Raw genomic sequence first — 23,021 nt, 5'->3', positions numbered from 1 at the left:
GTAACTTTCAACTTCTCATTTTTTAAATTTCCTACTTTGAAAGCTGACACCTTTAACAGATGAGAGAGTAATTCTTTGTGCATGGATTTCACTTGCTGGTTTAAAACCTGGATCTGCAAAAGTCATTTGGAATAACAGGACAGTGGGAGGTTCTGTCCCCATTTATGTTATATCTCCCTTTCAGGTATTTGTATTAAGTATTTCCCCTTGGAAGCCTAGTTATCAGCCCTGATTCAACTATTTCATCCTTAATATTAACCCAGCATCTATTAAACATTTCTTTAGCTAGCTATCTTATCCTGTAAATAAGTTTTGTTAAGATTTGGGGGTGGGGGCATGAAAGACTTTTTGTGTTCTAAAGTCAAATGGCAAAATTCTGCAGTTAGTAACACTAGTAGGAATCTAATTTGAGTTAAGTTACTTCAGATTTAAACCAGTACGAGAGCAGGATTTGGCCCCCCAAATGTTGTATGATTTACACCTCCCCTCAGCCAAAATAAAAGAGACATTAATGTTTTAAAGCTGGTTGGTACTCGGGGTGATCACTACACTTTTGTGAGATGTGGTCAAATCCCTGTTTGATTTAGTGACATTCAAGACCAAATTCAGACCCAGTGTAAGTGATGTAACTCCCCTGAAATTAATGTTGAGTCATTTAGGTTAGTGGAGCTGGGGCCAGGTATAGTAGGTCTGTATTTGGCCCTTCATTACAAATGCAAATGAAAAGCTGAATGAAAATCAATTTGGTTGTATTAGGGAGATATGTTGGAAGGAATTGGGAGTACTGCCTGCTTACCTTCTGGGGCAGCATCTTGTCACTCTCAAGAAACTTTTATACCAGGTGTGAAATGACATAGATTCATAGACTCTAGGACTGGAAGGGACCTCAAGAGGTCATCAAGTCCAGTGCCCTGCCCTCATGGCAGGACCAAATACTGTCTAGACCATCCCTGATAGACATTTATCTAACCTACTCTTAAATATCTCCACAGTTGAGGCCTAACCAGCGCAGAGTAGAGCGGAAGAATGACTTCTCGTGTCTTGTTTACAACACACCTGTTAATGCATCCCAGAATCACGTTTGCTTTTTTGCAACAGTATCACACTGTTGACTCATATTTAGCTTGTGGTCCACTATGACCCCTAGAATCTCTTTCTGCCATACTCCTTCCTAGACAGTCTCTTCCATTCTGTATGTGTGAAACTGATTGTTCCTTCCTAAGTGGAGCACTTTGCATTTGTCTTTATTGAACTTCATCCGGTTTACCTCAGACCATTTCTCCAATTTGTCCAGATCATTTTGAATTTTGACCCTGTCCTCCAAAGCAGTTGCAATCCCTCCCAGTTTGGTATCGTCCGCAAACTTAATAAGCGTACTTTCTATGCCAACATCTAAGTCATTGATGAAGATATTGAACAGAGCCGGTCCCAAAACAGACCCCTGCGAACCCCCACTTGTTATACCTTTCCAGCAGGATTGGGAGCCATTAATAACCACTCTCTGAGTACGGTTATCCAGCCAGTTATGCACCCACCTTATAGTAGCCCCATCTAAATTGTATTTGCCTAGTTTATCGATAAGGATATCATGCGAGACCGTATCAAATGCTTACTAAAGTCTAGGTATACCACATCCACACGCTTCTCCCTTATCCACAAGACTCGTTATCCTATCAAAGAAAGCTATCAGATTGGTTTGACACGATTTGTTCTTTACAAATCCATGCTGGCTATTCCCTATCACCTTACCACCTCCAAGTGTTTGCAGATGATTTCTTTAATTACTTGCTCCATTATCTTCCCTGCACAGAAGTTAAACTAACTGGTCTGTAGTTTCCTGGGTTGTTTTTATTTCCCTTTTTATAGATGGGCACTATATTTGCCCTTTTCCAGTCTTCTGGAATCTCTCCCGTCTCCCATGACTTTCCAAAGATAATAGCTAGAGGCTCAGATACCTCCTCTATTAACTCCTTGAGTATTCTAGGATGCATTTCATCAGGCCCTGGTGACTTGCAGGCATCTAACTTTTCTAAGTGATTTTTAACTTGCTCTTTTTTATTTTATCTTCTAAACCTACCCCTTCCCATAAGCATTCACTATGTTAGACATTCCTTCAGACTTTCAGTGAAGACCGAAACAAAGAAGTCATTAAGCATCTCTGCCATTTCCAAGTTTCCTGTTACTGTTTCTCCCTCCTCACTGAGCAGTGGGCCTACCCTGTCCTTGGTCTTCCTCTTGCTTCTAATGTATTGATAAAAAGTCTTCTTGTTCCCTTATTCCCATAGCTAGTTTGAGCTCATTTTGTGCCTTTGCCTTTCTAATCTTGCCCCTGCATTCCTGTGTTGTTTGCCTATATTCATCCTTTGTAATCTGACCTAGTTTCCATTTTTTATATGACTCCTTTTTATTTGTAGGTCATGCAAGATCTCGTGGTTAAGCCAAGGTGGTCTTTTGCCACATTTTCTATCTTTCCTACCCATCGGAATAGCTTGCTTTTGGCCCTTAATAGTGTCCCTTTGAAAACTGCCAACTCTCCTCAGTTGTTTTCCCCTCAGTCTTGATTCCCATGGGACCTTACCTATCAGCTCTCTGAGCTTACCAAAATCCGCCTTCCTGAAATCCATTGTCTCTATTTTGCTGTACTCCTTCTACCCTTCCTTAGAATTGCAAACTCTATGATTTCATGATCACTTTCACCCAAGCTCCTTCTACTTTCAAATTCTCAACGAGTTCCTCCCTATTTGTTAAAATCAAGTCTAGAACAGCTTCCCCCTAGTAGCTTTTTCAACCTTCTGAAATAAAAAGTTGTCTGCAATGCAGTCCAGGAACTTATTGGATAGTCTGTGCCCCGCGGTGTTATTTTCCCAACATATATCTGGATAGTTGAAGTCCCCCATCACCACCAAATCTTGGGCTTTGGATGATTTTGTTAGTTGTTTAAAAAAAGCCTCACCACCTCTTCCACCTGGTTAGGTGGCCTGTAGTAGACTCCTAGCACGACATCACCCTTGTTTTTTACCCCCTTTTATCCTAACCCAGAGACTCTCAACACTTCCGTCTCCTATGTCCATCTCCACCTCAGTCCAAGTGTGTACATTTTAATATATAAGGCAACACCTCCTCCCTTTTTCCCCTGTCTATCCTTCTGAGCAAACTATACCCATCCACACCAACATTCCAATCATGTGTATTATCCCACCAAGTTTCAGTGATGCCAAACAATGTCATAGTTGTTTTATTATTATTAGCACTCCAGTTCTTCCTGCTTATTACCCATACTTCTCGCATTTGTATATAGGCATCTAAGATACTGGTTGATCTTGCCTCCCAGTTTTGCCCTGACCCTCCTTTCTCTCTGCCATTATAGCCCACGCTCCCTCTTGTTTCCGACCCATCTCCCAGGTCTCCATGTTCCCCACTTACCTGTGGGCTTTGCTCACCTGTCCCCGTCAAACCTAGTTTAAAGCCCTCCTCACATAGATGGACTCCAGTCAAAATCGTATACCGTCCTTTTCAGGGAGGATCATCCCCATGACACTGATCTTTAACAGCAGAATGGGGGGAAATAAAAGCATAAAATTAGGAAATCCAGAGGACTCTTAGTGCTGAACAGTCAAATCATAATAGCCTAAATGTGCATTTGTTACCTAGCTAGTCTATTGATGCCTATAGGATGTATCAACTGTGGAAATGCAGTGCGGTCGGTGTGCATACTAGGAGTATCCAATTTTATTCCTTTCCTTGGAGGGTTAGCTATCTACGCTCGTTCACTTCATGGGGTACTAGTGGTAGAATCCCTTTCCTTTTTAATGGGGTCTTGTTAGCTATTGTACTGTATGTCACAAGGATCTATTTCAACAGCAACATCTTAACACACAAACCTAGAGAAATTCACATGAAACTACATCCAAGTAACTGGTAGTTTTCAGCGTAATCCCAGGTGCAGAGAAATCACAGTGAAGGCAGAGAAGTCTAAGTCACAACTGGGATGAACTCTGCCACCTGCATTTCTTGACTGCAGCACTAAGAGCTAAATCCCCCAGCCAGATCCACCGGCCAAATGCCAGATGAGTGCTTATCATGGCGGCAATATAGAAATGTTGTTTCTCCCAATGCATCCATGCTGCAGTGAAGGACTTGGAGCAGCTGTCCAACATGTGCCTGATTCACCTTTGCTGTGCAATCATTTGCACATTGCAAAATGGTGCAGGATTACTACTGACTGAGAAAAGTAGTATTTTGCACCCTGTCTGCACAGATGTAAATTTGCCAACAAGGGGATAGGCAAGCAAGAACTACATCTTACACCCTCGTTGGGGGCAAAGTGTCTCCAAAAGTGTGTGGTTTTGGCCAGCCAAACCCTTCTCTCCGTACACAGGCTGAAATGAAGAACATTTTAAGTGCCAGTGATATTCCACCCCTTAAAATGACCCTGCCATTTGTAACACACAAAACTTCTTAATGTGCACTCAGTAGATCAGCTAGGACAAGGCTTTTCATAGTCTGACCAATCTTCCTTGTGGAATCGCTGAAGGGGATGCATGTGGAATGGAGCCTGGGCATTGCTTATCATGGATTTATGGTAGTTCAGGCCTCAGTCGTGGTCTAGGCAGCGTTTTGCTACGTTGAAAACCGGTGTCCCTATCTTTCATGTGCATGATGCATGTCTTTGTGACATCATGATCTGATTGCTGCAGTGCACTGTGCTCATAGCGAGAGCAGTGTGCAGCAGTGGGATGTCGGTTGGGCTGGGCAACGTCTCTGCTGCCCGCGCCCAACCATCTGTTATGTTCCTTTCACTGGTTGCCTGTGTGGGCAAAGACTGACTTGAATGCTTTTGTTGTAATGTTTTCAATCCTTATAAGGCAGGACATCTCCCCATTTTTCTGGTTTCTTATGTGCTGTCCCAGTCTCTGGAGGCAAAAGAGCGCTGGAGTATGGGGTTTGCTCAGACATGAGAACTGTTCAAATCTTTTCCTAAGAGACTCTGTTCTGTGGAATGCCCTTCCTTTCAATCTTAAAATTACTTCCAGGAGAGCCCTTCTTATGAGTTTTAAAGCTGTTTTATTTCAGAGGGCATTCAGCGTAGCGCATTGATTTGTTTTTATGTTTTTGTACTTCAAAGTCTTTTATATTTTTATTGTATAGGGTGCATAGGGCATCACTTGATGGATAGGTACCTAATAAATGTAATTATTATATATTATGATTATCTTAGCCATATAAACTCCCTTAGATCATTTCTGAACTTCCCAACCAACCACCCACTTCAGAATGATCACGTTTGCATTAGGAGATCAGCAAAATGCCCTGGTTTTTAGTGATCACTTCCTCGTGCCTCCTGTAACGTGTAAGCCCTCAGAATTTGACAATATTTTGCTGAATTAAATATTTCTCATGATCTGTTGCCATTCTTATTTGATAGCCTTTGGCACCCACTTTGCATCCATTCATCTTGCCTGGTTCAAATGACTATCCACAAGGTGCAGAGCAACAGTGAATCAGGCCCTCTGTTCCTTAGGTTCAGCTCTTTTCACTAAGGGCTAGTGTGAACTAGAAGCTGTACAGCAGCACATCTGCACTGATGCAGCTGCACCTCTGGTGAAGATGCTCTAAGCCGATGGGAGACAGAGATCTGCTGTTGACTTAATTACTTGACCTCCGTGAGTGGTGGTAGCTATGTTGGTGGAAGAAGCTGTCTACACCAGCGCTTAGTTCAATGTAACTTAGGTCGCTCACGGATATGGATTATTCACACCCCTGAGCAACGTAAGTTATACCAAAGTAAGTGGCAGTGTAGAGAAGCCTAACTTGCTTTCTCCGCTCACCATTGCATTGGGCATAACTATTTTTTTTATAACAAGAGGGAATTTGTGCATCTCTTGATCTCCTCCTCCTCCCAAAAAATCTTACTGAGTTTCTTGTCTATGGGTTACCACAGTACACTAAATTACAGGTCCTGTTGAATAAACTAAACTCACAAGAGATCAATCTGCCCTGCCATTGTGCCAGTTGCCGACAAACTTTTATAGAACAAAGCCATTTTGGGGACTCTTTTTTTTTTTTTTTTTTAAAGCTCTATGTGACTTCAAGACAAGTATGAGGCTTTCATGTGGATATCTCAGCTTACGAACAGCTGTCTGCTCTGAAGATGTTATCCTAAGGCCAGCATGTGGAGGGGGGTGTCTTTATAGACCATGAGGAAGAAAGCTTATTCGTCTCCCAAACCATTGCAAACATTAGGGGAGATTGGCCAATCAAGATATGTTTGGGTATCATACAAGTGAATATTCTGAAGTCATTATCCATCTATCACAGGTAGGTGGCAAATGAGCTGGCTAATAAACAATATTTGTAGAAATCTATGACCTCCAGTACTTTATGTCTTTCTTAGAGTTCACATCACCTATCAACAGTCTTCATTCCATTTTGCTTCACGCATCTTTCTGGATTAATCTGTTTTTTATGTCTTCATAAATCAAACAACACAGCATGTTGCTATGATTACATTGAAATAAAGGCCTTTTTTCCTTCCAGCTATTTTGCTTGCCCTCCACGTCTGTTTCTCAGCAGGTTCTCAGATGCCATGTAAGACTTTTAATGCCTCACAACACACTTAAAGAGGAATGAATCTGTCCTGAGGCTATGGGAAAGTAGCTCTTCTGATAAAATAATCCATGAAACTCCAAATTCAGCACTCCTCCATTTCTTCCTTTGCAAAGCTAGACAGAAATAAAGGCCGCGGAATTAATCTGGAATCTTATAACACACATGACTTCTTATAATCTGAATTGTAGCCTCTGAGGTACTTCATGATGATGCTTGTGCTCTCTCTCTCTTTCTTTGGACCAAATCACTCAGTATAAATTGGTGTCACTCCATTGAAGCCAATGATTCTAATGGAGCAATGCTGCTTTACACCAGCGAAGGATGTAGCCTTTTGTTTTGAAATGTTACAAAATTTAAGTTGCTGCATGAGGATTTTCCTCCCCTCCCCCCAATTTTTATCCTTCCTCCCTCCCGCAGTTCTTTATACAGTCATTATACATATTAACAAGCCTGGTTTGGAAATGATGAATGTTATTAATATTCTTCTAATTCAATAATCCTTCTCATATTTGAACTACGTGCAATATTTTTCTGCTTTCTTCAGCTTTCCACTAATTCAAACATATGACAAATGTGAGTCTTGGTTTCAGTTTTCTATTATTTCCCTTGTCTGATCAAATAAATTAACAGACTGTCATTCCTTTCCCAGGAGTGATGCCCATATGTTGAGAAAGGCAGGGTAAAAATATTACCTGTTCAAACAGAAGAAGATAAAAGTTATCATACATTATTCACTCTTCCATGCAAAACCAGACAGAGATGCTGATCTTACTCCTTTCACCTTGACAGTTCCCACCACGTGTAATGGTAAATATAGCAAGATTTGCAGAATCCACATCAGTCTAGTCTTCCTTGCACTATATAGAATTTCCCCTTACAGTCCATTCTCATCTCTTCACACAGTTACTTTAAATCTAAAGCTACTTTAAAGTAGCAGTTGCTTTAATCACGCACAATGGCAGCAGTTACTTTAAACAATGGGAAAGAATCCACTGTCCTCTAATGCACACTCCTCCCAGCCACGTGGCATCAGTGTTCCCGGGCTTCATGCTGTCAAGGCAGTTTTCTCTATTTGGACAATCAAGGGAAATCTCCAGAATGGTACCCACCTCACTATTGTTAGACAATGTGCCATAGGCAAAGAGATGCTGCAGGAAATGGATTCTCATTTAACTGTGTTGCATCCCAATCTCCAGACCCCTGTCATACATCTTTACCATTCTCCTACCCACCCTAATTGCTAATGTAAAAAGAAGGCTACTTCCCCCACTGCAGGTCTTTATTTGATAGCTGATGATGTAATGATTGATCTGCAGCTGTACAGAAACTGGGTTATACACACTGTACCTTTGGCATGCTGAACCAAGAGTTCTGCTCCTCTACTACTTCTTCTCTCTCTCTCTCAATATTTCATAGCTGTTAAGACCCTGAAGGAACCATTAGGATCCTCTAGTCTGACCTCCTCCATTTCTTTTAATGGGGCACAGCTGTTTACAAAATATGCCTTACAAAGACATATGAGGTAATTTGCTATCTGAATTCAGGCACTAATACCAAATGCTTACATACTTGTATCTCAGTTGTGTGTGTTTGTTCTAAAGATGGAAATGCATAAATCAAAATTCCAGGTTCAAGATGTGGAGTTAAGTATCAGAGGGGTAGCTGTGTTAGTCTGTATCAGAGGTAGGCAACCTATGGCACACGTGCCGAACGTGGCATGTGAGCTGATTTTCAGTGGCACTCACACTGGCTGGGTCTTGGACATCAGTCTAGGGGGGCTCTGCATTTTAATTTTAATGAAGCGTCTTCAACATTTTAAAAACCTTATTTACTTTACAGACAACAATAGTTTAGTTATATATTATAGACTTATAGAAAAAGACCTTATAAAAATGTTAGAATGTATTACTGGCACATGAAACCTTAAATCAGAGAGAATAAATGAAGGCTCTGAACACCACTTCTGAAAGGTTGCTGACCCCAAGTCTGTATCCACAAAAACAATGAGGAGTCTGGTGGCACCTTAAAGACTAACCGATTTATTTGGGTATAAGCTTTGGTGGGTAAAAAACCCACTTCTTCAGAGGCCTGGAGTGAAAATTACAAATACAAGCATAAATATACAGGCACATGAAGAGAAGGGATCATGTGTCAGTATATTTATGCCGGCATCTGTAATTTTCACTCCATGCATCTGAAGAAGTGGGCTTTTTACCCACCAAAGCTTATGCCCAAATAAATCTGTTAGACTTTAAGGTGCCACCAGACTCCTTGATGTGGAGTTAGTTTCAGAATTTTAACGTACTAGTCTAGAAAGACATAGGCTAATGTAAAATGATTTATATTTTTAAATAAAACACTGAGGTCCCAGTAACTTTCATTAATGATTTTGCATCAATGAGAATAATGAATGCAAATTGCATTTAAAAAAAACACTGTTACTTTGTTCTGCCCTTATGAGACTGCAATTGCTTTTTAATTGCTTTTTTCAAATAGTGTCACCTGTTGAACTTCCGTTTACAGTCCCAGTTTTGCACACAACCTGCCATAATTTTAGAGAGATAACCCTTGGTAAAGTAGGAGCACCTTCTTTACCTATTGCTCTGGTTAGGTCAGGGATGTCAGCCTTGGAGTGCTGAAGAGAGAATGTTGCTCAGGATTTCTGGAACAAACCAATGTGAGTGGACTAGTTAAACATCTGTGTCATTGTATAATCCTTAAGGTCACAACAGGTGTGGTTCCTTCCTACTCCCTATGTGCATAGGAAGAGAAAATGGATGCAGTTTTTTTTAGTTTTACCTTCTTTACTTTCAAGCTATTTGAAACTAAATCACACAGACAAAAACCACTTACTTTGAGAGACTATGGTATTTGTTCATTTCTTCAAGCCTCTAGGTCTTTTGTTTTGGTTGTTCATTAGTCTTTATGCAGGGGCCTTGAATCTGCATTCCTTGTGAACCCAAAACACGCATGACCTCGACAGCTGTTTTGAGTGTGCAAGGAATGCAGGATCAGCCCCTAATTCATAGTAGGCACAACCTGGAGTGGGGGGAGTGAGAGCAAAGGTGGACCTAAGATACCTTTGTGTTTCCTGAATTTGGGGTGCCTAGGGCTGCAGTACACCCCATTCTACATCCTACCTGCTGCACATGGGCATGATGGCTGGTGGTGACTCTGGGTTCGAGTTCTTGTGCCCTGGAGTACAGGGTTCTTTCGTGGTGTGCAGTGAGGAGGGATGGGAGAGGGGGTCCCTCCCCCTGCAGCTTTCACCACATTCCAGGCCCTTTTGTGGCAACAGGGACAAGGCTAGGATTTGCCCTGGGAGTGCTGAGATATAGAGTCTCCAGACAGAAGAAAACTCACTGAACTGCTTCAGATTGTAAGCCACCTTTGTGGTTATTGTGATCTCCCTGCTAATACCAGTGACAGCAGGGTTTGTGTTTGTGTCCCAAAAGATTGACATAGCCATTCCAATTGCTTGGGTAAATGATATTATGCTGACTTCCTTAAACTGGTTCCTTCTTGTCCTTCATCCCCCTTTCTGAAGCTATGGTTTAAAAAGAACTCATCGATGAAAGACGCTGCATGTAAATAAAGGTAAGACAATGCCAGCAAACAACAAAACCAGCAGCGACCATTCCAGTCCCAGATAAATCATGTGATTTGTATTGACTGTAAAACAAAATTATCATCCTGTAATAATATATGTTTTTTAAATCTGACAAAAACTCTATCTGAATCAAGTTTAAGTTTTGACAAAAGGCAACAAAGCCGGATGAGCTCACGTTAATACTAAAAATAATTCATTCTCAATTCAGACCACAAGTGCTGGAACTAGGGATGCTGTTGTACCCTGTAGCTTATATGAACCCCAAATACATGATTTCTGCTTACAGCACCCGCATTATAATAATTGTTCCAGCACCACTGCAGTGTCTGTTTCCCAAGGCAGTGTAAAGTTATCATTCCCTTGGAATCCCCTGTCTATTGCCAGGCTAGGCACCAAGTCTAACTTCAAAGTAGTTTTTAAAGGTACCTGTTTTAACCCCCCCCCATGCTAGTCTATTATTTTGTGCGGGGTCTCTGGGCATAACCAGAAGTGTGATGGGCATTACTCAAAAAGCTATGTAGGATGCTATAGTGTATATTGAGGGCAGTGTAATAACATAAATAACTTCAAACAGATACAATTTAGATAAGAGTGAGAAATTTTAAATTACAAATGGAAAATTATCTTGACTCAATTACACATTTAATCAAAAACGACCCTGCACTAGTTAGAAGACGTATAAAGGCAAAATACCGTTCTTATAACTAAAACGTGATAAAATCTTACAGTCTAAAGGAAGGGACAAAACTCATTACAGATAAGCTGCGCTGCCATTTCCCTCGGATTGCTTTTTATTTAAACGCAAGGGCTAAAAAGGAAATCGCTTCCAAGTATCTGCCAGAAATCAGCCTAGCCTCTGGGCGCTGATCGTTGCAACCTCAACTCTGATCCGGAGATCAGGATCCTGGGATCCTCCAAATATTACACAACAGCAGCAGCAGCAGCAGAAGTCTCTGGCCGTTCTTTGCATTGTCATGATGTATCAGATTAAAACGGCAGCACATCCGTCCTGGTGTCTGCTACTGTATCTCAGTAGTTAGCCAGGCTCCTGCCAAATAGATCGATATTGCTTTAAACCCCCCTGTTGTCAGGAAATAGAAAAAAATATGCAGCAGCAGGCCTGATTTGCAAACGGCTGGAAGGAAGGCGCTGGTTTATCCCCGCTGGAGAGAGCCTGGGAGTGTGTGTCTGTTTCCAGCAGGGTTTGCAGGCGAGTGCGGTGTGACAAACGAGCTGTACAGTGTGTGAGCGCATGTGTGCATTACACACTCACACGTGTGTATCCCGCATACGCACACAGATGCGCGTGTACACACACACACGCTCCCACAGGCCGAACAGATGCTTTCCCGCGCACACCTATTTTCACATGCAAACGCCTCCTGGGTTTGCAGCGAAGTAACTGGAGGCGAGAGAGAGCCGGGGAGGGGGGACGTGTGCACGGCCCCTTTAAGAGCCCCGGGTGCGCGCAAGAGCCCGACTCCCCTTCGCCCCGCGCGCCCCCGCCTCCGCTCTGCCTCTCTCGGCTTTAAAGTGGGAGCCAGGCGGCGGGCTCACATGGTGCGTCCTGCATGGAGGAATGGAGCGCGCCCGGCTGCCGTCTGAGCGCCGCTGCCCAGCCCGGGGCACGGACTGAGAGCCTGCGCCAGCCCCCGCCGCCTGCCCCTGCCATGGCTCGGCCCCGGGGGCTGCCTGCATGAGCAGCCAGGGACAGCCCGAGCCCCAGCCCCAGCCCCAGCCCCAGCCCCAGCCCCGACACGGCGCTTCTCCTCCGGCCGCCGCCGCTCGGGGAGTGAAGTTCTGAGCTCCCGGGAGCCGACCCAGCTGCCGCGGGGCTGCTCCAGGCCCGGCGCTTGCTGCCTCCGGGACCTTCTGCTGCGGCTCCACCGCGCCCGCCTGTGCCCGCGGGGGCGGGCGGCCCGGGGACTCCGCTCGGCCGGGGCTGCGGGGTGGGGTTTGTTTTTGTTTGGGGGGGGAGGTGGCTGGGGAAAGCGCAACTTCTTCTCAACAAGTTCCAGCCCCCTCCTCGCCCCCTTTCGATGTGCGCCTTTGGACATGCGGAGGCTACTGCAACCGTGTTGGTGGATCTTTTTCTTGAAAATCAGCAGCTCCGTGCTCCAGTATGTGGTGTGCTTCCCGGGTGAGTGCCGCCGGCCCCGCGCGCGCGGGGTCCTTTTTTTTTTTTTTTTGTTTGAAAATACAGCGCTCCTGCATTGCGCGCTATGCTGCGCCGCCTGGCCCGTGGGAAGGCTGGGGGCTCCCAAGGGTGCGTGCCCGGGCGTGGCTGCTGCCTCTCCCCGGGGAGCTGGCTGTGCTGGGGCGGGGGACCGGGGGGGGGGTGTTGCTGATTGACCAGCGCATCCCTAGCCATGGCGTGCGAGATACAACCGGGGGGGGGGTCTCTGCCCTGCCGCTGCCACGCTCCGGGGTGGGCTTTGTCTGGGGGAGCGGAAAAGGGGGGGCGGTTCTCAGCCCCGGCTTCCCAGCCACACTTTGCCCAACTCCCCGCGCTGGGTGCCCCTGCTCGCAGCGGGACCGGCCGCGGGAGAGGCCCCCCTACCCCCGGGTGCGGGATCGTGGCTGCCCGAGCCTGGCCCCCGGCTCGCAGCTGCCTGCCCGCAGTCGCCTCCCATCGCCCCTCGTGGGCTTTTCCCGCTCGGCAGCCGCATGCCCCACAGCCCCGGGGAAGGGCGGCGAGAGACCCCGGCCCCTCGGCAGCCCCTTGCCCCGGGGCGCGCCCGTGGCGAGGGATGGGCACCCCGGGGCGCTCGCTCCCCCCTCCCTCCGGNGCGCCTCAGGGCGGAAGGGAGGAACTGCCACAGGGTCAGGGTGCCTCAGGGCGGGAGCTTGGGGAAAGGGGAGGGCACGAGGTGGAAGTTTCGCCTAGGGCGCAAAACATCCTTGCACCGGCCCTGACTGGCTGCGGTTCCCCTCCAGCCTGCCAATGGCACCGGGCGCCCCAGCTACAGGGGCCCGGACATGCCCCGGGAAGGCTCCCGCTAGGCGGGCTGAGATTCCCCGCACCTCGACCCCCCCCCCCAACTTAGTTGTGTCTTGCAGCTCCCAGGGCCCCCCGGCTGCCCCCCGCCCCTGCTTGGCTGCGTTCCGCCGCCGTCCCCTTGACCTTGGGGGCCGGGGATGTGGGCTGGGGCCAGAGGGACAAAGGTCGGAGCCTGCCCGGGCTTCGGGGCGAGCTGAGCCCACAAACCCTGGCTGCTGCTGTGGTTTCTCTGCTCCCAGCCCGGGCAAGGAGGGAGGCAGCGCAGCCTGATGCGGAAACTTCCCCGGGCGGGTGGGGATGCTGTGTGGTGGGGGTCTGGCCACAGCCTCAATCCTCACGGGGCGCTGGGCTGTGCTCCCTACATCCCTGTGCTAGGCGCAGGGGTGGATGCCACCCCAAGGCTGCCTTAACACGTCCTCTCGAGCACAGTGCGCTCAGGGCAAAAGCAGAATCCTCCAGGAGGCTATGAAAAATAGGAAGCGTGTGTGTGTAAAATGGCTAAGGAAAGTTTAAAATGGAATAGCAGACTCCTCCAAAGCCTCTCTGACATTTCCCCAAGCTGCAGTCAGGCAGATGCACCCACAGAGGCGCTGCTGAGCTTCTGTCTGTCACCGCCTGCGTTCGTCCCCTCTCCAGACAGCCCCCCAAACACGCAGGCAAGCTCCGGGATGGACGTGGCCCTTCTGATGAGTTACTCAGAACTTCTCCTGAGTTTCTCTCGAACTAGAATGTATGTGATGATAACGTCCCCTTGTCTGCCCATCTGCTGGCTTTCAGTAGCCACACAATCTTCCCGAACGCAGCTGGGGAGATCAAGATCTAGAGTTGACCAGTTTCTCTACCCAGACAATTACAAAACCCATTTCTGCCAGAATTTGTGTACTCTTCAGTTTTAAAGGGGAACTCACAACTGTACATACGACTCCAGTTTCCAGCACCCTCCAGAATGTTACATATATCTCTTTCTCTGTACATTCCTTTAAAAATATCTCAGGCTTTTCCTGATTTCCCCATTCCTGTCTTATGAGAATCTTTGTTGCAGGGAAGTAGCTGACTAGTGCAAATAATTGAGCACAAAATGCTGTCAAATGCACAAGCTGGTGGGTGGGGGTGTGTGTGTATTGCAGAACTCTTTTTAAAAAACTTGTTTCGCTTAGTGTTACTCCTTATTTAGTAGCTACAAAACTTTCAGCCAGATGTGATGGTTTTTATTTAAATAGTGGTACCTTTTTTGGAGTTGGTTAAGTGTGGATATATATTGTACTTTGGTATCTTATTCCAGAAAATTGAGGAAATTGAATATTTTGAAGGCCCTTGCTGCTTGCTTTCCTGTTCGCTTTATCAGTCAAACCTATGTCTTCATAGCTATTAAGGATGGAAAGCTGTGACACTGACCTTCTGATGCAGTTTGTATTGTGGACCACTTACAGGATACATGAGAAGAGCAAAATCATTTTCTGGAAGCTTTCTAGTAACTTTCAATTCTCTTTTAAAATACCCACAAGGACACAGGCAAATAGTCTGTATACCCCAATCACCTCCAGTAACTTATCAGATGATAAAATGATTTCAAGCAAAAATAAAATAAGCCAGAGTGAGAGCTAAAACCTCCATCTGTTTGAAATTCTGCAGCTCTTGAGGAAAAACACATTTATCTTCTTTGTATTGATTTCTTTATTTCACATCAGAACCAGAGAGCGAGGCCCCATTCTCATTGATGTGTATATTATTCAGTAATTACATCTAGAAAGCAGGGTCTGAGAACAATTCAGGAAAACAAAGTCTGATGTAGGTTTAATAAAATATTACAGTATTGTAAGAATAACCAATTTATATCCATGGAGTTAAAACTAGATGATAATAGCATTATAGGTTGATGTAGAGAGATGCTCTGTGTTTGCATACCCATGTTCATGTACTGCATATAGCTAAATGATTTAAGAATGGTAGTGACTGAGAAATAGCTATATAATACTTACAGATTCTGTTCAACACGAAGCTTTGCTTGGAAAACAAAGTATTTTCTTATTAAGGCTTTTGTGACTGTAGTTCATGACCCTGCTGCCATGTTAGGCCTCTCTGATTTCATTATTGTAGATTTTCTTCCAAACAGTGCTCACGCTTGTGGGTTGGGCAAGCTAGAACATTAAGACAAATAAGGACACTAGCCTTCTCTACTGTGACCTGGTACATGAGAAGTGCCAGAGGCAGGAAGGCTGCAGTGAGCAACTATGGAGACTAAAACAGGACATCAGTATTAACGACACCAAATGGCAAATTGTCAAAATTGGTGTTGGTGGGGAATCTCTGCCAAAAATTTACTATTTAGCACCTGAAACAAAATCTACTTCAGTTTTTTTAACCTAAATTAGGAAGCAGATGTTTGTTTTATGTAGGAAAAACTTTATTCCCAGCGGCCTTTGGACAAGAGATACAGATCACTACTTTGTCTCCTTCCTCTCTCCTTCCCCAGTCGCTTTCATTAGTGAAGCAACATAGAACAAAGACAACTTAACATTGTAAAATAAAGTGTGAGGTCCTATAGAAAATAAGCCTTTTCACCTTTAGCAGTCCTCTTAACAGAATTGTAATGGATTTTTACTTTTTATACAAGTGTCTTGTTCTCTACTCCATCAGTAATGATGAGAAAAATATATTGGAAGCTTTTGCTCTTCCTGCAGTGCTAGTGCAGTACGTTTAACTGTGAACTTGTCACTGGTAATTGCAATGGTTAGTAAATCAAACTAAGATAAAGTAAAAACAATTGTTGCTATGGGGTCTGCTCACTCATGCAGATAAATTCATTGGGTCAATGAGTAAGAAAAGGCCTAAATATTAATACTATAGCATCCTTAATAATCTGCTTCCCTAAGGTAAAGAATGTTTGTGTTCCGTTATGCATTTTGTGACTAGTATAGTACCTGGTTTCTATGGAGCTATAAGCTTGTTTTACATATTTCTCCTAGGAAATCAAAGGGGATTTAATTTCTTTTAAATGACCAAATTAGTTAACCAGTTTAGTTCAGTATTGAACTAGCATATATCCACCTCCAACTTTTTTTAAAGGCATGATGTTGGTGACTCTTAGTTCTTCGCTCAGCAAGTATGAAGACTAGATTTTGGGGGGAGAGGGGAATCTTTAGTTTTGTTCATCTGTTTCTTAGGAGCTTGTGCCTTTGAGCTAATCAAATGCCACTTTCAGAATCTTTAAAGGTGCTGAATAAGACTGGCCTTGTTGATCCAAGATTTTCTATAGCAAGGTGTGCACTATAAAGAAATAGGGAATGTACAGGAGAGGGCTCTCCAAGACTTTATTTAGTCCTGTGGCTTTTATGAAGATGACACATCTTACATTTTAATTATTCTTTTATTTTCAATGCCTTTTTAAATATGCTTTATGTTCCAGGAAGTGGCTAATGGAGTTCTGGCTGCTAAAGAATGTCAAATACTCCCCTCTTCTCTCTTCCTGCATGCTGGGAGCTGAGCTTGCTGGTATGCTTCTGAAGAGAAAACTTAAGGAAGAGCTTTGATATCGTTAGCAGGCTTATGGAAGCTGATTCACAGCTAGCAGAGCCAGGACAGAGCTTTGTAAAATCTTTGTGATGCTGGAAGCTGAGTATATGAACAGCTACAGGAAGAGTGTGATTTTTGGGGGTGAAAGGGGAGTTCAGTCAATTCAAAGGGGGTTGGGGAGAGTAATCCATTTTCAGAGGATAGAATAGAATCTGGATATTGGAGAAACATAGTGGTGGTGCAGCAACTTTCTGTTATTTGCCTGATATTTATAGGTTCTATAGAGCCATTGTTTTCAACTAGTGGGATCAGGCCCTATTCTGGATCTTCTGTTTTTTAAGGGTGAAGAAGTGAGAGAGCATCGTGTGTGTGCTTCTCGCCCTTCCGCCCCCTTCTTTTAAGAGAGGTGCACTTCAATATATGGTACCGAAAACTGGTGCAAATAGCTTTCGATCACGCTTTGGGAAAAGAGGAGCCTTGATTCAGAACTAATGAAAGTTTTGCATAATCTAACATAGAGACTTGATGTTGTTCATCAGCTAGTCTGTACAGTAACTTCTGATGGACAAGTAGGTCCTGGCTGAGTTGTCAAGTCCCTCTGTCCGTTCCATCCTCCTCAAAAAGGTTGAGAAGCAGTGCAGTTTAGTATCTCCTAAGAAATCTCACTGACCAGGAATATGATATGGCTTCTGTTAGGAGTGTCAACTTTCTGTCAGCAGCGCGGGGGTGAAATCCTGGCTTCATTGGCTTGTAATGAGTCAATTACTCTTAATAGGGCTAGTATTTCACCTGGGGTGTATTTCTTTCCTTACATACATTTTTTTAATTAAGTGTAATGCTTTAATTATGTAACATGAATAGTTTTCATTGTCTCTTTGGTTATAGAAAATACGATGAAGATCCTATTCCTGTTCTGATCAAGGACTAACATGCTGGTAGCTTTTGGAAAGAAAGCATTGTTAAATTTGGTTCGAATTAAAATTTTGAGTTTTATGGTTTACATTTAAAAAAGTTTCGAACCATTAATCTCAGCTATCTCTGGAACAAATGCTAATCTCTTGGCGGCTGCTTTTTAGCAGCCAGTCGAACATGTGGTGTGATGTGCTCGGAAGCTTAAGGGTATAGTAATAAAATTGCACTTTATCCAGTATATAACCTTAATATGAGGAATTGAGAGAATGAGACTAATTTCTGTTTGCCTTTAAGTTACTGTAGTTTAATTTTATTACAAAACATACATCATAGTTGCTGTTGTATTCTGACTGAATTGTGATTCTTTGTACTCATGTGGCAGCAAGAAGTCATCCTTAAGGCTTAATTATACAGTGCTTTTAAATATTTCAGTAAACTTGTTCTGCTGTCAGGGAGCCAAATCCTGAACCCTTAGAGCCATTTTTTTTAAAAAGGTATTTAGGCTCCTAATGGGATTTTCTTTTTTTTCTCCAAAAGTGCCTAAAATCCCAGTAGGCACCTAGCCACGTCTTCAGGTGCTCAAGCTTAAAAGGTAAGGGCCATATTTTTAACTCAAGCAAACTGCCATTCACTTTTTGTCTAAGTAAATCTGCAGGCTTCGTTTTCTTTACATAATACTGACCCGGGTGTAACTCCATTGAGTTAACTGGGAGTCAAGCCACTTAACATTGACCTCTGCATCTCTCTGGGAATGTGGGAGGCCAAGGATAGGAGGAAAATATCAGTTATGTCCTGTTCAGTCTGCATTTCTGTACTACTGAAGGGAGCCTGTTACCTTGTCCACCTGGTAAGGTCAATTGAAGACCAGCTGTTCTGGTTAGAAGCCCTAGGTTCTCCATTTGTAGATTGATATTCCTGCGATGAAAGAAAGAGGGTGGAGGGAGCATGTAGGTAGCTGGTAGGGAGTTTTGTAATGTGACTGGGTTGGGGGCCCTATTGAGCTGGATGCCGCTGCACAAACACAATCCTGCCCTGAAGAGGTTACAGTGTAAATAATGACCCTTCCTAGCAGAAGCTAACAGGTGAAAGGAGGGAGACAGAGCATTGAAACAAGGCAATGGAGGTGAGGGATGAAATGGCTGCTGTTTCTATTAATTTCTCTTTTTTCCAAATTTTTTTTCTTACGTGAATGTCAGGAAGTGACTAAATAGGAATGTGCGTGGGGAAAGGGAGAGGAGATGTATTACTGTGATGCATGGCTTCTTCATTCCACTCAGAATAGGATTTATTTTTTATTTTTACTGAAAGTTCACCTTAAAGCAATCTAAATTAGCTACAGTAAAATCAGGTAATGGGTGTTTTTTTTCATGTCACTGTACATATTTAGATATGTTTAGGAACTGGCGTATTAGAAGTCTGAATCAAGTAATTTGAATAGTGCTGGATCATTCTATTGAACTCCTGGCTTCAGCGTGCGCTTGCCAGCAGCAGTGACAGGTGAAATCTCACTTGATACAGGGTGCTGCAGCTCTTCAGTGCATAAATGTTGCTGTGATGCCCAAGCACATGTATTCTCTGCCAGTTGCTGCTTTGAGGGATTTTGCATTCATAGCATGGAAACTTATATAAGGAAAATCTAGATTTTTTTTTTTTAGACTTGGCTACTTAGTTTAACAAGCTGCTTTGAATATCCTTTTCTGTACTCACAGATACTTGATGAATGAAACCTGGAGCCAGGGGGAGCTGCACTGGTATTTGGGAGCAAAATATTGGCCATTATTTGGTCATGTGGCAGCTGTTGGTTCTTTTTTCTCATTCAAAAGCATGCCTCTCTTTTTGATGGAATGCTTTTAGCGCTCCTCTTCTGACAGCCAGCTTATTCTAGTGAAAAAGAGGAAAGCTATCTGATCTCTTGCTCACCGAAAGGGACAGTAGTACAGGATTCTCTCCCCCTTCCCCCTTTCGGAGGGGAAGAGAGACTGATACAATGCCACAGTGTTTTAATCAAAACAGTGCTTCAGAATGTGTCCACAGAACAGCGCTTAAGTACTGGATTATTGCCCTTCATCATTCTCAAGCCTTAAAACTGGCATTTCTGCTCCCTGGCTGTGCCACCTTCTCTTTTTTAAAGTCTCCTCTTCAAAGGGGGACTAATGCTTAAGAAGAATGCAGAAGGACTTAAACTAAAGAAGGCACAACTCATGAACCCCCCCCAACTCCTGTCCAAAAGAGATCAGATTCACGTTGTGTAGTCCTCTGCACCACTACAAAGTTTGTGTAAAACACCTCCGTGCTGATTTTTTTGCAGTGATTCTTGCTTGGCGCTGGTGCCAGTGATTATGCCTTGTATGGGGCAAAGATTGTGTATGGTACAAGGGAGTAGTGAACTGGACCTATTAAATGATCTGATTTCAGCAAGGATGCTCATTTAATGCCACCAAAGACTGCTGCTTTGTGTGCTCTATTCTGCAGAGGGTTCTAAACGCAGCCCTGTACAATTGGAGAGACACTCTTGCTAGCTTCTGCTCCTTGGACTTAGGATGTCAAAAGGGCCATTTTTAAGAGGTATTGTGAACATTAAGAGGGAGTTCCAAAATAAAAAGATGTCAGAAAGAAGTGGTCTCAGATGGTCAATATTTTCCAAAAGTGACTATTTTTTTTGCTTGCCCCAATTTTGGGGGTCCAGCTTGAGACCTCATAGTAGGGGCTGATTTTTTTTTTTTCCCGGCAAATGTGGAGCGCTAACATTCTGATGATCAGATAATTAAGTTTTCTCCACCTGAAAACTGAGGCACCGAAAATTGCTCGTTGCTTTTGAAAACCTGGGTGCCAGCTCTACATTGACTTGAAAAGCTAGGGGTAGAAATGTCAAAAGTTCCTCAGTCCTACTGACTTTCAGTGGGATTAAAGTTCCTAAATCACTCTAATTGCTTTAGAAACTTTTTTCTGGATCTACTACGTTGGCAAACTAGAAAGGATAACAGTAAAACCTGTAAACTGGGGATTCACAGTGCAGGAACACCTTTCAAGCACTGCGTCCATTTCACTAGTGAAATGAGACAGCCAGAGCACTAGTTCAACAGGTCAAATCTCCCATATTGCTCACCAACTAATTATGTTCAATATTCTTTTTACAGTAGAATATTTATGCCTAAATTATTTTCAACACTTTTTTAAAAATATACCTAAAATTTGCCTGTTGACAGTAGTTGCATCATATTCGAATTGGTGAGAATCACTAATGAGAGTACTCAGGATCTAAAATTAGTTGTTTGTTTTTCCTTTCTTCTGTGCTTGAGGGTTTTGCATCAGATTATGTGGCTTTGAAATACAAACAGTTACACAGAAGCAACACCTTCCTGAATTTTTAGCTATTTAAGTAAGTGTTAACTGTGTGGGCTCAGTGACAGCAGTTTCAGAAACTGATTTTTGTTTTAAATTTTCTTACTACATTGTTGACGCATAGTAAAGTGTTCCTCTTCTGTTTACTGTGAATAAATTCATTGTTACCTTTGTAAACCATGGGTGCAAATGTGTGATCATATAATGTCTCTCTTCTTAATATGGTGCAGATCCTGAGCTGATGCAAATTGTCATTGCTCCATTTAACAAGAGGAGCAATGACAAATTACACCAGCTGAGATTCTGCCCTATTGTCTTCATAGTGGGGGAGGGAAAGGGTTGTCTTGAAAAATGTTGCCTATTAAAACTAGGGATTTTGTTAATTTCAGTGTGGTGTTGAATGAGATTCTTACAAAGAATCAAATTATGGTCAAACATAACAGTAGTTATGATGCATGTCTTTCTTTGGTTTTGTTTTTAAAAATCCCAGGTCTAGGTTATTTTGGTTTGCCGATATCTAGGGTCTTCATAAAAGCTAGGATCCTTCAACAGAGCCTGTCTGCATGGTTTGGCCTTTTTTTTTTGTTTTCCAACCATTGGAGAGTTCTTTGTTATAGGTGTTTGGCTTCTTCTCACTGTAAAGCTACCTCCTTATTGTAAGGCATGCTTAACATCTCTGAAATCTCGCAAGTCACTGTTGACAATTGTTATGCAGTCTTAAATTCTTTTATCTCTTTTTCTTAAAAAAAACAAAAACAAAAAAAAACTTTGTAGTTAAGATCAGTTACAGTCAGCATGGATTTGTCAAGAACAAATTGTGTCAAACCAACCTGATAGCTTTCTTTCACAGTGAAACAAGCCTTGTGGATGGGGGCAGGAGGAGCAGTAGATGTGGTATATCTTGATTTTTAGTAAGGCTTTTCAGACACTCTCTCATGAACAAACCAGGAAAATACCAGGGAGCTACTGGTTGGAAAACCGTTCCTGAAGGAATAATCAGTGGCTGTCATTCTGGAAGGGCATATCAAGTGGGACCCCGTAGGGATCAATTCTGGGTCCAGTTCAGTTCAATGTCTTTGTCAATGAATTAGATAATGGCCTAGAGCAGTGGTCCCCCAGGCGAAGGACCATGGCGGCTGTTGAGCATGCGCCAAAATGCCACCAAATTTCGGGCAGCGACGCCTCTCGATGACATTGCTGCCGAAATTCGGTGGCATTTCAGCGCATGCTCAACCACTGGCCAGGACGCAGGCGCATTGGTGACCCCTGGCCTAGAGAGTACACTTGTAAAGTTCGCAGACACCAAGCTGGGAGGGGTTGCAAGTCCTTTGGAGGATAGGATTAAAATTCAAAATGATCTGAACAAACTGGAGAAGTAAATAGGATGAAAGTCAATAAGGACAAATGCAAAGTATTCCAGTTAGGAAGGAACAGGAAGTTGCACACATACAAAATGGGAAATGACTGCCTAGAAAGGAATACTACAGAAAGAGATCTGGGGATCATAGTGGACCACACACTAAATGAGAGTCAACAGTGTAATGCTGTCACCAAAATAGCAAACATCATTCTGGGATATAGTAGCAGGAGTGTTGTAAGCAAGACACAAGAAGTAACTCTTCTACTCTATTCTGCTCTGATTAGGCCTCAGCTGGAGTATTGTGTCCAGTGCTGGGCACCACATTTCAGGAAGGATGTGGACAAATTGGACAAAGTCCAGAGAAGATCAACAAAAATGATGAAAGGTCTAGAAAACATGACGTATGAGGGAAGATTGAAAAAATTGGGATTGTTTAGTCTGGAAAAGAAGACAGAGGACAGGATAACAGTTTTCAAGTACATAAAAGGTTGTTACAAGGAGGAGAGAGAAGAATTGTTCTTCTTAACCTATAAGGATAGGACAAGAACCAACGCGCTTAAATTGCAGCAAGGGAGGTTTAGGTTGGACATTAGGAAAAAGTTCCTGTCAGGATTGCTAAGCACTGGAATAAATTACCTAGGAAGGTTGTGGAAGCTCCATCATTGGAGATTTTT

At 43.5% G+C, this 23,021-nt stretch overlaps 1 protein-coding gene across 1 annotated transcript in view; it reads left to right on the top strand.

Moving 5' to 3' along the window:
* The first annotated feature begins 12,175 nt into the window (after nucleotides 1-12,175).
* Nucleotides 12,176-23,021, top strand: part of PTPRG (protein tyrosine phosphatase receptor type G) — a 628,432-nt gene continuing 617,586 nt past the window's right edge. Inside the window, exon 1 of the mRNA XM_032781834.2 lies at nucleotides 12,176-12,359. Coding sequence (XP_032637725.1) covers nucleotides 12,275-12,359 — 85 coding nt within the window. The 5' untranslated portion in view covers nucleotides 12,176-12,274. The remainder of the gene's footprint in view (nucleotides 12,360-23,021) is intronic.

This window comes from Chelonoidis abingdonii, chromosome 17 (assembly GCF_003597395.2).
Source record: "Chelonoidis abingdonii isolate Lonesome George chromosome 17, CheloAbing_2.0, whole genome shotgun sequence".
Lineage (NCBI taxonomy): Eukaryota > Metazoa > Chordata > Testudines > Testudinidae > Chelonoidis > Chelonoidis abingdonii.
This window is presented reverse-complemented; position numbering and strand designations above follow the sequence as displayed.